The sequence below is a fragment of the Protomyctophum bolini genome (assembly GCF_963924005.1).
Source record: "Protomyctophum bolini genome assembly, chromosome: 11".
NCBI lineage: Eukaryota > Metazoa > Chordata > Actinopteri > Myctophiformes > Myctophidae > Protomyctophum > Protomyctophum bolini.
The window spans coordinates 26,623,215-26,635,501 of NC_137872.1; the positions used below are offsets into that span (position 1 = coordinate 26,623,215).

At 45.3% G+C, this 12,287-nt stretch overlaps 1 protein-coding gene across 1 annotated transcript; it reads right to left on the reverse strand.

Moving 5' to 3' along the window:
• Window positions 1-303: 303 nt before the first annotated feature.
• LOC308323388 (solute carrier family 45 member 4-like) lies at window positions 304-11,979 on the reverse strand (the record flags this gene model as incomplete). Its single annotated transcript, XM_080775116.1, has 3 exons — window positions 304-463; window positions 2,574-2,644; window positions 9,964-11,979. 3 exons carry the CDS (start codon window positions 11,977-11,979, stop codon window positions 304-306), a joined length of 2,247 nt encoding a protein of 748 aa, XP_080631242.1.
• Between the last annotated feature and the right edge of the window lie 308 nt (window positions 11,980-12,287).

Below are 12,287 nucleotides of genomic sequence, written 5' to 3' on the forward strand. Positions count from 1 at the left end.
CATCTGCTATTTCCTCTTCTGGGGGTCCCTGCAGGCACAAATCATTTTCAGATGGGGGTCCGGGGCCAAATATATAAATGTGGGGGTCCTTGACTTGAAAAGGTTGGAGAACCACTGGCCTCTTGTACTGGAGTTGTCCACTACTAAAGCTGTCACATCAAATCATTGTCAGTCAGACGGCTTTCAGGAGAAGAAAAGGGTGGGGGGGAGAAGCAACCGGTGAGCGTACGTACGGTTGGTTGGTTGGTTTCGTTCACGGGAAACATTTGCAATCACTCATGACTGACAACACGGGCTCTGTGTTCAGCGGGCGAAGCGACCCAGACGAGGCCAAGCGGCGTTACGGCAAAACACCAGCGCAAACACGGTGGAAGCCCCAGAGTCTGTAGAGTCTGCCCCGTGTGCCTCCTCGCTGCCAGCGGGAGCTCTCATAGAGGCGGCCTGTAGCCCTGCATGCTGCCAACTGCGCCATAAAATAAACACACAGTAAATCCAGCGTGATTAACATTAATCACGATCACGTCACTGCTAATGCACTGACTGAGGGCCATACAGTGAAATCACACCGACCTGCCGCTGGACTTCTGGTCTCCTGCAAAGGGAGGTGGTGTGTGTGTGTGTGTGTGTGTGTGTGTGTGTGTGCCTGTCTGTCTGTCTGTCTGTCTGTCTGTCTGTCTGTCTGTCTGTCTGTCTGTCTGTGTGTGTGTGTGTGTGTGTGTGTGTGTGTGTGTGTGTGCTCGTGTGCGGGGGGGATTATTTGGGACAAGAGGGACCTTAAAAAAATCGAGCTAGCGATAACAGATTTTTTTAATGCAATGTTAATGCAACGCTAAACTGCGGTGTGCAAATGAATGGCTTTTAGACCGCGAGTGGCACGGGCATAAAAAATGCACAAATCAACAGAAGGTGTCAGACATGGTAAACTTCACTTTACGTGCATGCCCCCCTGTATCTGGGAGCGAGCGCCCGCTTTGAAAAACATGCAACTTTTTTGTAAAGTCATTTATTTAAAAGCCCTCTTTTCAACTGTGCCAGTGCCAGACACAGTTTGACTAAAAGCTCCCGCAAGGCTTGTAACTTATTGTCGAGGATTGGATTTCGGGGCTAAAATTAGCCATCAGACCCAATTTATTACCCTGATTGAGGACTCCAGAAATTCCAGCAACGGACTCTCCCCTCTATAACATAGGAGGCTATAACCCCATGGGCTGGAGATATAATGTTGCAATTTAATTCAGCCCACATCACTTGTAACACCAATGTGTAAAGCAGCACTAATAGTAAGCTTAGGTTTCCCCAAACGTATTGAACCGGCCGGAGAGACTTGGGGAAAAACAGCCAAATCCCCGACCAATTTCACGGAGGTGGCAAAACAAGCTTCTCCCCGCCCAGCGATTGGACTTATTAACCCCTCTGGAGTGTCCCCAAAACTAATTCACACACTGCCACATTATACTATGTAGGCCGCAGTGGTGGCCTATACTCATGTTGTTTTACTTAATAAAAATAATCAATACGGTACCGCAATGAAGAAATTCTCTCTTACAAGTTAAAGGTCGGTGTTCAAAATGTGCTTGAGTAATGCCAATTGCCATCAAAATATAGGCCTACTTAAAGTTAAAAAAAAGTTCTCATTATGCATTATATGTCCAAAACTATAACCTTTAAGGATTCAAAAGTAGCAGATCTACAAGATCTAAAAGCGTTGCTTTCTGCCCACGTCTCGATCTTGTGGATCTGCAACTTTTGATGCTTTCTGTGTGATGCTGTGTAGTATGATCAAATAGTATGGCCTTAATTTAGGGGGAAAAATAACCCACAAAAGGTTAAATTATGGAGACAGCAACAACATACTTTGTTACTGTGTCCGACACTGAATAATGTGAAAGATACAAGGCGCAGAACAGAGATTCAGTGTAGGCAGAATTATCAAGTACTACTGCTGTTTATTGCCCGCCTGTCACACCAGTTCACAGTCATAAATCATTAGAATACGACACGGTGCTCTAAAAGCAGGCCTCGCCATGGAAACGTCACACTGTTTTATTATGAATATCGTTATCATTGTACTAATCTGTTTTTTTGAATGAACAGTGCGAACACTGTTTCTCCAGCAGAGGAGTTTTTTTTGTAACATGCAAGGTTACCTGAAGACAAATGTCCTTTTGATTGAAAAGTCGACAACTTCCTTGGTAGTGATCCATGCTCCGCTCCACAATGTTTAAACAGAGGTGTTGATTCTGAGAAAATGACTGCTTGGAGCCTCCCTCCCCTCCCCTCCCCTCCCCTCCACTTTTTTTCCCTATTAAATATGAAAACAGGCCAAATGGTTCTATTACGGCCTCCTATACTTAGTCAGGACTCTGTGGTCACTGCAGCAATTATCAAAGATTATTTGAGTAGTCGACTCCCCTCCTTCCTTCTCTGGCAAGGACGCGTGCTGCTTGCCCACTACCTTAAAGTCCAACAACACTGCCGATAAAATAATAGAGGATCAGCCAGTAATAATTTGCAGTCCAAACAGGTTCTGCTTCTCTCCCTGACGTCGAGGCCGTGTATTGGCTGTACTTTGCCTGCTAACGTTCTGTTCTGCCACATCGCCATACACTCTGGGACTGATGGCGCTGCCCACTCCACACCGGCTCTGGACATGAACAAGGACACGGGCCAGAAACCCCTCACAGCCTTCTATCCCGTCGTCTCACTGTCTCTGCTCTGCCAAGGCCTTCTCTTCTGTACACAGCATGTGTCTGGAGACTTCATAGTATTGGACCATGTAATCCTTGCGGATAAGTGCGGCGATAACCCGTTAATAGCCGGAGGGTGATTCTACAAATGCCTTTCGAGATTTTTCGAGATTATTTTCCAAAATGCTCAAAAATAGCAAGATGTACAATTTAGAATTTAGGCATTTACAGTAGCAGACGGTCTTACATCAACACAATACATCAAATACATATAAATAGTCATCAAGGAACCTAACATCCATCTAACAGTAGAATATCTGTACAATGAAAATAGCAAGATGTACAAGCTCGCTGCTGTGAGCTTGTACATCTGCTATTTTTTAATAACCAACTCAAGAATCTAAAATGGCACAGACGATGCCTTCCCGGCTTGAATGAGATAAGCAAGTCAATACACACAGCAGTGCATAGGTGGAGGAACAGAAAGGGCACAAACAAACAAACAAACAAACAAACATCATTATATTTGGGCTTAATTAATGTCCAGTGATTATTTGAACGGGACACTTTTGCTTGTGGGGAACATGATGGATTCCTGCAGCGTCTGCGGTTGGGCAGAAAATGCATGCCTCAGGGCACATACGGTACAGACCCTGGCTGGCCCGTGGCACTGGCATGGTTCTTAGCCCACACCCAGTGCCTCGATCATGCCCCACACTCTTGACCACTGACATCCTCCGCTGTAACTCTGACCAGACGGTAAACACCAACGGAATGGACCACACACGCACTTTAACATTTTTGAGTGAGCTGCCTCGGGACTTACTTATGCAGAGGCAAGCAAACACACACAGGAACATGCATATATATACAGTATATACCGTTGGTTGCTGTCAGCCAGGAACCTCTTACCTCCCATATTTGTACCTTTTCTTTCCTGAGTAAATTGACGCCCTAAACTTGATCGCACTGTACGGCTTCACACAAAAGCATCAAAAGTAGCAGATCCACAAAAAATACAATCTAAATCCTGAAAAGCAACAGGTTTGGACATATGAGGTTTCCTCCTGACAGAGACGATATGTATGTATGTATGTATGACGTATGTACTATATGAAGCCGTGCACAAAGCAGGCACACACGTATGCACAACTTTAACATGTGCAACCATGCACGGACACATGCATGCAGACGTTATGGGGGTTTCAGACGCAGGCAGGCAGGCAGGCAGGCAGACAGACAGACAGACAGACAGACAGACAGACAGACAGACAGACAGACATGCGCTACCTTGGACGTGCTGTTTTACACACAGCCGTATAAGAGGAAATTGAGTAGGACACTTTATTAACGGGGCCAGGAGGTGGGGAGACTGAACCGTTGCTGGCTACGTTAACTAGGCCTGATTGCAAACTAAGCCTGCTAGATTTATGTAATAATACCGTATCATCCCGGGGCGTGCCAGTTGGTCTTGGAAGGAGGATTTCCCAGCATCCCTCTAACACACTTGTTGTGTTATTGATGTGTCAGTTGTACTTGTTTATATTAGAGGGTTTATTGTGATTGATGATGTCGGTTAATGTTGTTCGCAGTTCCATTCGGTCATTTGTTTTCCTGTCAATAGATTTTGGGTAATGAAACCATTATGGACAATGATGGGTGCATGGTTGTTGTGGTGGGGACCCCCCCCCCCCCCCCCACCTTCTATATTGAAGACTAGGTTTTGTTTTGCTTTGTTGGAGCCGCTTGTATTTGCTAAAATTTCAAAATGTCCTGTAACAAGACGTTTCCAAGAAGTCTGTTCCCATTTATTTTCAACCCACCGGTCAGCAGTGGTGGAAAAAGTACTTAGTTTTTAAGTAAAAGTATCAATACTTGTGGCAAAAATGTGGCAATACTCCGTTAAGTAAAACTCTGGAATTCAAAATGTACTTACTTCCAAATTTAAGTACAGTATAAAATGTATAACGTACCTAACTGTAATTATCAAAATCTGCAAAGTAACCAGTAACTAAAGCTGTCAAATAATTGTAGTGGAGTAAAAAGTGCAATATTTGCCTCTGAGATGTATAGTAGATACTATACTATACTTACTACTGTATAGTAAATACTGAAAAAACTCAATTGTACTTGTACAGTACTTGAGTAAATGTACTCATAGTTACTTTGCAGTACACCACTGCCTGTCAGGACAGCGGTGTCAGAAATGGGTTGACATGCACTACAGTATCTAAGTAATGGTGACTTGACTTGAGGGCTGGTTAGATGGAGAGAGTGGCATCCACCTCGCGCTGGCATTGGAAGGGTGTGCAATGCACTTCAGATCTCTGCTTGGAGGAACAGCTAAGCACAGCTTAGTGGCCGGCCTTAAGCGGAGATTTGGGCAGCCTACCTACTAAGAGGACACCGGGAATCAAGTGTCTGCCAGAATGAGGGGATAAAAGGATTGCTTCATGGGAAACCATGCATTTCCGGAGCCCAGCACAGTGCATCATCGGCTTGGACATACTCAGCCGCTGGGGAGCCATCGTGTATATGTACCTAAGGCCCGGCTCTATCTGGGCTCAGAAACCATAGCCCCGAGGTGGGAGAGTTAACCACTGTTCAGCCAGAGAGGGCACTGCTACCTCATCTCAGCCATCTTCCCAGAGTGCTATACACCAGTCAGTGCAGGGACCAAGACGCCCGGCCAGCCAGCCATTAAGAATTGCTACACCAGTCAACAGGGGTCAGTACAGCCGGGTTTGACTTCATCAACAACCACCCAGTCGCCAGTATACCGACACCACCAGCCCAACCCACAATGACTGAATTCAGCCAAAATGGAAAGGCAAAGCAATGAGCAGAGATGGTATAGCAACATCAAATCTCCCAAAGACAATTCAAAGTTATGACGTTTGGCTTTCGCAAAACACCCTGGCCACATTTTTAGCCAGCCTCTCGCAACTCCTGTGCCATTAACCTTGAGAGGCTGAAAAGAAGAAAGTATAAGGAACAGAATTGTAAATCATGTTTTGGGGCGACAGCAGTTTGCCCCAACTGCTACTGTCCAGAAAGCCATAATCATCCCACCGAATAATGACAAAATCTCACCTACTTAGACCAGTGGTTTCCAACCAGTGGTCCTTGAGGGGGTTCCATGTGGCCTTTAAATCTTGAGTGGAAAATGAAACCATTTACGCTCTCGAGAGTTAAATTATAGTTAAACATTTTCTCATTTACAAGAAGTCTACACAAATAGAGTAGATTAGAATAATGTAGAAGAATTGTTATTTTGTTCAACGTTTGCCTGTTCTCTCTCCTAATGGTACCAACATCAATACAGCTGTGTGTGTTACTGGGGACAGTTGGACTGCTTATAGGAGGGGGCTGAGATGTACTCTTTGTTTAGGAGTTGTAATGTATGATATTACTATACAGTATTATAGCCTAATAGAGCCACACCCTAAGGTTTTACCACTTTTATGGCATGCAAAGACTGTGCGCTAATAGACAGTCTTCCTTGTCTTTGCAGGTTATGATGCCTTTACAGATGCATCTACAGTACACCATGGCCCTGGAGCAAGACATTAAACATAGTGGTGCCCCCAGACAACATCACTGTTACCAGGTACGCACACACGCACGTACAGTACGCACACACGCACGCACGCACATTTTATTGTTGTGTTGATTGTGCTTGTTTTGGGGGTTTATATCTATAATAGTATAATTCTGGATTACATCCAGCATTATAACCTTTGTATTATTTTGTTATATTGCATTGCTATGTTAAAGCACCAGCATTTGGAGGTGTAGCGTTTTGAAAGTGTTATATAAACCATTTTGAAAAACAGTAAATACCATTTGTCGAGTGGTATGCCAAATACCACTTTTGGAGCTTGCCCCTTATGAACATTTGTTGGTGGAACTTGTCCCGTCTCCTCCTGCTGATCTTCAAGCCAGCGGTCAGTGATGCACCGTGACAACCACAGATGATTGGTGTGAAAACATGCCGAAAAGCTACAGGAGAGGCCCTTGTAAAAGTTACATAATATCCTAAATGCCACGAGTATAAATCAGCGGACATGGCACGCTGATGCAGTTGTAGGAAGATGGTTGTTTGTACTGCGCGACAATGTGTACTTAGCAGGCCTCTGTGGGTTTGAGAAGTGAGTGTATATAATGGCCGGGCTGTACAGTAGCTGACCACTGGCTGATGGACGCCAGTTGACAGGCATGGTCGGTGAGAGCGCCAGTTGTAATTCCTAACGCCCTCCGGTCAAGACCCCATTTGTCATGGCCGTCGAGTGCTGCAGTCCCCAATCTATCAATTCCTTTGGAGTAGTTGGTGGAGAAGTGCTTGGCCAAAAGTTATACATTTCCACTGAAATCAGCACGGAGTGGAGCAAAGATGCTTCCTTCTCCGTGTCAGCGTTGTAACTTAGTTCAGTGATTCTCGCAGTGGGGTCCGGGGACCCTTGGGGTTCCTTGAGATGGTTCCAAATGGACCCTTAAAGGTCTGACTGTAACGCCAGAATGTACAAGTGGAACTAATTGCACCCGTAAGGGTCTATTTGGTTCCATTTGTACACTCTCAAAAGTTATACAGTGTCCTTGAAATTAAAAGAGCCACTGACTCATGTTGTCCTTCGTTCATCACCACGGCTCCTGCAAAACAACACAATTTAATGTAATGTAGTCGGGGTCGTGAACACTAACCTGTGGATTGGACAAGCCTGTGGTGATTTGATGACTCTAGCTGCCTTTTGCACACGTAATAAACTCCTCCGCTCGGAGAGCCGCTCTCTTAACCACCTAATTATTAGAAAGCCCAAGGCGACAATCAGTCAGTGAAACACTTGTCATTTTGTCTGCAGTTCCATTCCATCCGGCTAAAGAAAAAAAGAAAAGCTCCGCAAAGTCAAACATCTTAACAAACACTCCCACAGCACCCCAGCCAGCCCTCAGTCAGTCTGTCTGCCGATCCCCCCCCCTGATCCCCCCCTGCAAACACTCTCACTGGGCCAGATTTACGACCCCAGGCAGGGCTGGAGGGCAGCGGGGGGGGGGGGGGAGGGGGGGGGGGGTGTCACGAAGGGTGTTGTTGCTGCTCTCGCTCCAGAGTTAGCACTGTGAGCTCCTGACACAAAAACACGACTGCTCAAGACATCATGGGCCGCGGCAGGTGTGCCCTGCGGGACTGGACTTGATTTGAGGAGTACAGCCTGGAGGACCCGCGGGCTCCGTTTGAGCAGTGGTGGTATAGAAGTGCTCACAGTTTTTTAGTTTTTTTTACTTCAGTAAAAGTATCAATGCTGCAATGTAGAAATACTCTGTTAGTACATAATTCAAAAAGTACTGGCATCAAAATGTACTTAACATTCAGGATGGGAACCCCTTTTGGCGTAGCGGCATAACATTTTTGTAATTTTTAAATTCATATTTGAACATTTTCAGAAACCTTAGTTCAGTATTTAGAAGGCGTTTTTAGAATCGTCCTCAGTCCTAAATGGGTTAAAGTACCAAAAGTAAAAGTCTACGTGTCTACGTCCAACCAGGGATTTTTCCCTGGTTACGTACAACCAGGGAGAAATCACACCTGTGTGAAGTGAGGGGCGCTCTTATCATCGTACATCATCATGATATAACATGTCTATTTGCTCAGACACTATGACGTGAAATTGTCCATTCATTGTCAATGGGATTTTAATGGGACTTTCTGTAGGACAAAAATCACACCCGTGTGAAGTGAGGGCCGCTCTTGTCATCGTACAAATTTACATCATATTTGGTGGACATTTGACCTAATTTCTCCTTTCATTGCCAATGGCAAATATTGAGACGTGTGGGGACAAAGGCTGTATATAGGAGGGGCTGAAGCGATGCCAGTATGTGACGAGAAGGTCCTGGCCGCCGTGTTACAAGGCCCTGTCTGACACTAAGGCAATTTGCTCAGACACTATGACGTGAAATTCTCCATTTATTGTCAATGGGAATTGTGTAGGACGGAAATAGACACTACACAACTGAGTTCTCAATGGATGATGTGGTGTGGTGTGGTGTTGTGTTGTGTTGTGTTGTGTTGTGTGGTGTGGTGTGGTGTTGTGTGGTGTGGTGTGGTGTGGTGTGGTGTGGTGTTGTGTTGTGTGGTGTGGTGTGGTGTGGTGTGGTGTGGTGTGGTGTGGGTGGTGTGCTGTGCTGTGGTACAGGATTAAGAATGCTGGCTTTCATAGTTCATACCAATGCTTAAGTAGATTGTAAACATAATATAGCCTAACTTTAACTTAAAACAAAACAACTTTGTCTGTTATTATTGCAGTGAATATGCCATAGATAAATAATATGGGCTATAGGAGGATTATAGGAGGATTAGCCTATACTGTCTGTCTTTTACAAACTATACTATATACAGACTAGCCTAGGGCAGGGCCTATCAAAATACACCAGTGTGATGATGACCTAGTAGTAGGATGTTATTGTCTTGATTTGTGGTGCGCTCTACCTGGGCTAAAATCAAACGACGCCGCTAAATGTCCATGGAGAGATTTAAAAAATAACTCAAATAAAATTTAGATGGCAGCTGTCTTTAGCATGTAGCTAAATATGGTACAATAGACCCTGATTTTCCACCAGAATAGTTTGTGTGTGTGTGTATACACATACATACATATATATATATATATTATATACAGTATATATATATATATATATATATATATATATATATATATATATATATGCCTATTTACATACACATCCATACATAGCCTTCCATAGATAGTCCCACAAAAAGTATAAACAGAAATAAATGGTCGGAATAGCAGCCTTCGGAATGCCGGTGTGTAACCCTGCTTTTGCCACTTTCCGTAGGACGTTCACTTTCTCTTAGAAGTAATGGAACTTAACTACTGTATGAAGGGTCTCTGAAAATTGCTGCAATTCAACATAGAAAGTTTGTATAGAGTTGACATAATAGTTTAGGCCCAGTGAATCTTTTAGCACTGTACAAAAGCCCATAATTCATCAGTTATTTCTCCGCTGTCTGGATTCCAAATGTTTGGTGCAAGTTTACTTGATTTAATAATAGTAGGCCTAAGTGATTTTATTTTATTTTCAACTTCGGTGACCAGGTCAAAGTATCAGCCCCATCTGCAAGCTGGTAATTTGCTTAGCATACAGGGAATTCACTTTAGAACGCTAACCTTAAAAAGAAGAGAGAAGGAAAAAAAATCCTGAACCTACGTTACATTTCCTCTGACAAACGGGCTGCTGTCTTATACCCCTCAGTGTGTACTGAGCTTCTAGTCTGCCTGTTTGGGTATATAACCAGGAAACAGGCAGCAAGAAACGCCAGGAACGATCCACCAGAAGCCACCATGGGGATGACACGCACGCTGTCCATTTCTACCACAGGGCCCAGGGCCAATGCTACCAATATCTGGCTGATATTGGCCTGGCAGGATAAGACGGCACAGTCTATACCAAAGCCTCTTCTGGTGTTTTCTGGGCTATGCTGAACATACTCTTTTATTTCATGGTATTGACCCAGTAGAGCATAAGGACAGTAGGAGATGACCACATCCAAGAGACCCATGCTACTGATCATCACCATGGCAATGTAGACATTGGGGAAGATTGCCATGACAGCAGTTCCTATGGAGAACCCCAGGGTTCCCAGGATGTAGATGACCTTGATGCTTAGGTCAAAATTATCCAAACACTTCTGAAGGAGGGCAGAACAGACAGAAGCAGTAGCAGAATTGACAGCGAGGCCCCAACAGCCCATCTGCACTCCCTTGTTGTAGTTCTGGAGCTCAATGGAATTAGCTGGTGCCGTGGGGTCTCCGCGGTAGATAACTTGTCCCATGAAGTCAGTATAAAACACAGATGCAGCTATAATAGAGAACCATGTGAGGAGATGACACACACATAACCTCCACAGTTGGCTTGGCATCTTCAGCATTGAGATCCAGAGTAGTCGTACAGTGGTGCCCCTCTCTGATCCGCCTTCCTGGTCTGAGCCCTCAGACGACAGACTCCTCTTCTCTGCATGCTGTTGGAAGTCACATGAGTCATTAAGGCTGCGGGAGGGGGGGATTGTCTGGGGACCTCCAGACGCTGGCCCTGGCATATGGCACACCTGTGATCCTATTCGTCCAGAGTGTGAGGGGATGATGGATTGTTGTCGGTTGTACTTGTGAGGGTGTGTTGAGACTGAGGTTGACGTGCTGACGGGGAGGTTACCTTGTTCAGTAGAGCCGTGGCCACTCACTGGGTGGGAATGACCAGAAATAGACACAAGTTCTTCAACGATTTCAACTGAGTCAAAGTGGCCAACATGGGAAGAACGAGGAGGAGAGGAGGCCTCCTCCATCTCATACTGTGACTCTGTTATGGCTGAGGCTGAGTCACTGTTACTGTTAACACACTTCACATCAAGGAAGTCCATCTCCAACACAAGATCGACATGGTTGTCTTCCGCAGCATAGTTGTCGTCTCCAATCGGGTCAAGGACATTGGGGTTCAAAGAGGATTGGCTGCCGCAGTCCCTATCTGCTGTGGCCTCTGCCTGGTGGGATGGTTTGTCCCTATCTGCTGTGGCCTCTGCCTGGTGGGATGGTTTGAAGTCCCTGTCTGCTGTGGCCTCTGCCTGGTGGGATGGTTTGAAAGGTTGCTCGGGAATACTGAGCATATGCAGTATAACAGAGATGATGAAGATGGTGGCAGTAAAGAGGAAAAGGACCTGCTCCCGGGACTTAAATGCACGACCCAAAGCCGTGTCAGTCCATTCTAGACCAGCTAACATATAGCCCACAGCGCCACCTATCCCACCAGCGAAAGAGTGTATATTTAGAGCCATATCTTGCTCCTCTGTATCAGCAACATCTAGAAGGTAAGATATAATTGGTACCTCAGATGCATCAGCACAGAAGTCCAGTACCACCACGCCCAACACAGTAAGGACGATGCCGATTGGCTGGCTACCGGGGGTGTCGCCAATAGACAGACCTATCAACGAGCCGTTTAGAAACAGTGCTACTCCCAGAAGCAACCCCACAGACAGGGCCAGTATGAAGGGTCTTCTCCTACCCAATCGTAAAGTGCAGCGGTCACTGGCTGAGCCAATCACAGGACTCAAAATCAGACCCAGTACAGGACTGAGGAGCCAGGTTAAACTATGGTACTGCTCTGGAAGGCCTATTTGCAGCAGCAGTGGAATTACAAGAGCACTTTCCATGGAATAGCAGAACTCGCGGCCTAACATCACTGACCCATGCATCAGCCAGCGATGCAGTGGCTTTCGCTGCATCGCTGGATGTGTGTGTCATTTCTTCGGCCTGTTCTCCTCTTGGAGGCTAGTTGTCTCGTTGTCCACTGTCTCCTGCTCTTCTTCCATATTTAGATCCTCTCCTTTAGATACCTCTCTTGCATGGATGGATCAATGGGTATGCTACTATTTATCACACAAAGCGTAAAAGTCCCCTTTAATGCATCATCAAATATGACGTCAGTCCTCCCCAAATATGGAGTTCCACATGCCTGGTCAGAAATACTAATCCTTTTGAACAAGGCAGGGTCCAGAAATTGGAAATCCTCAAGTACAAATACCTTAAAATA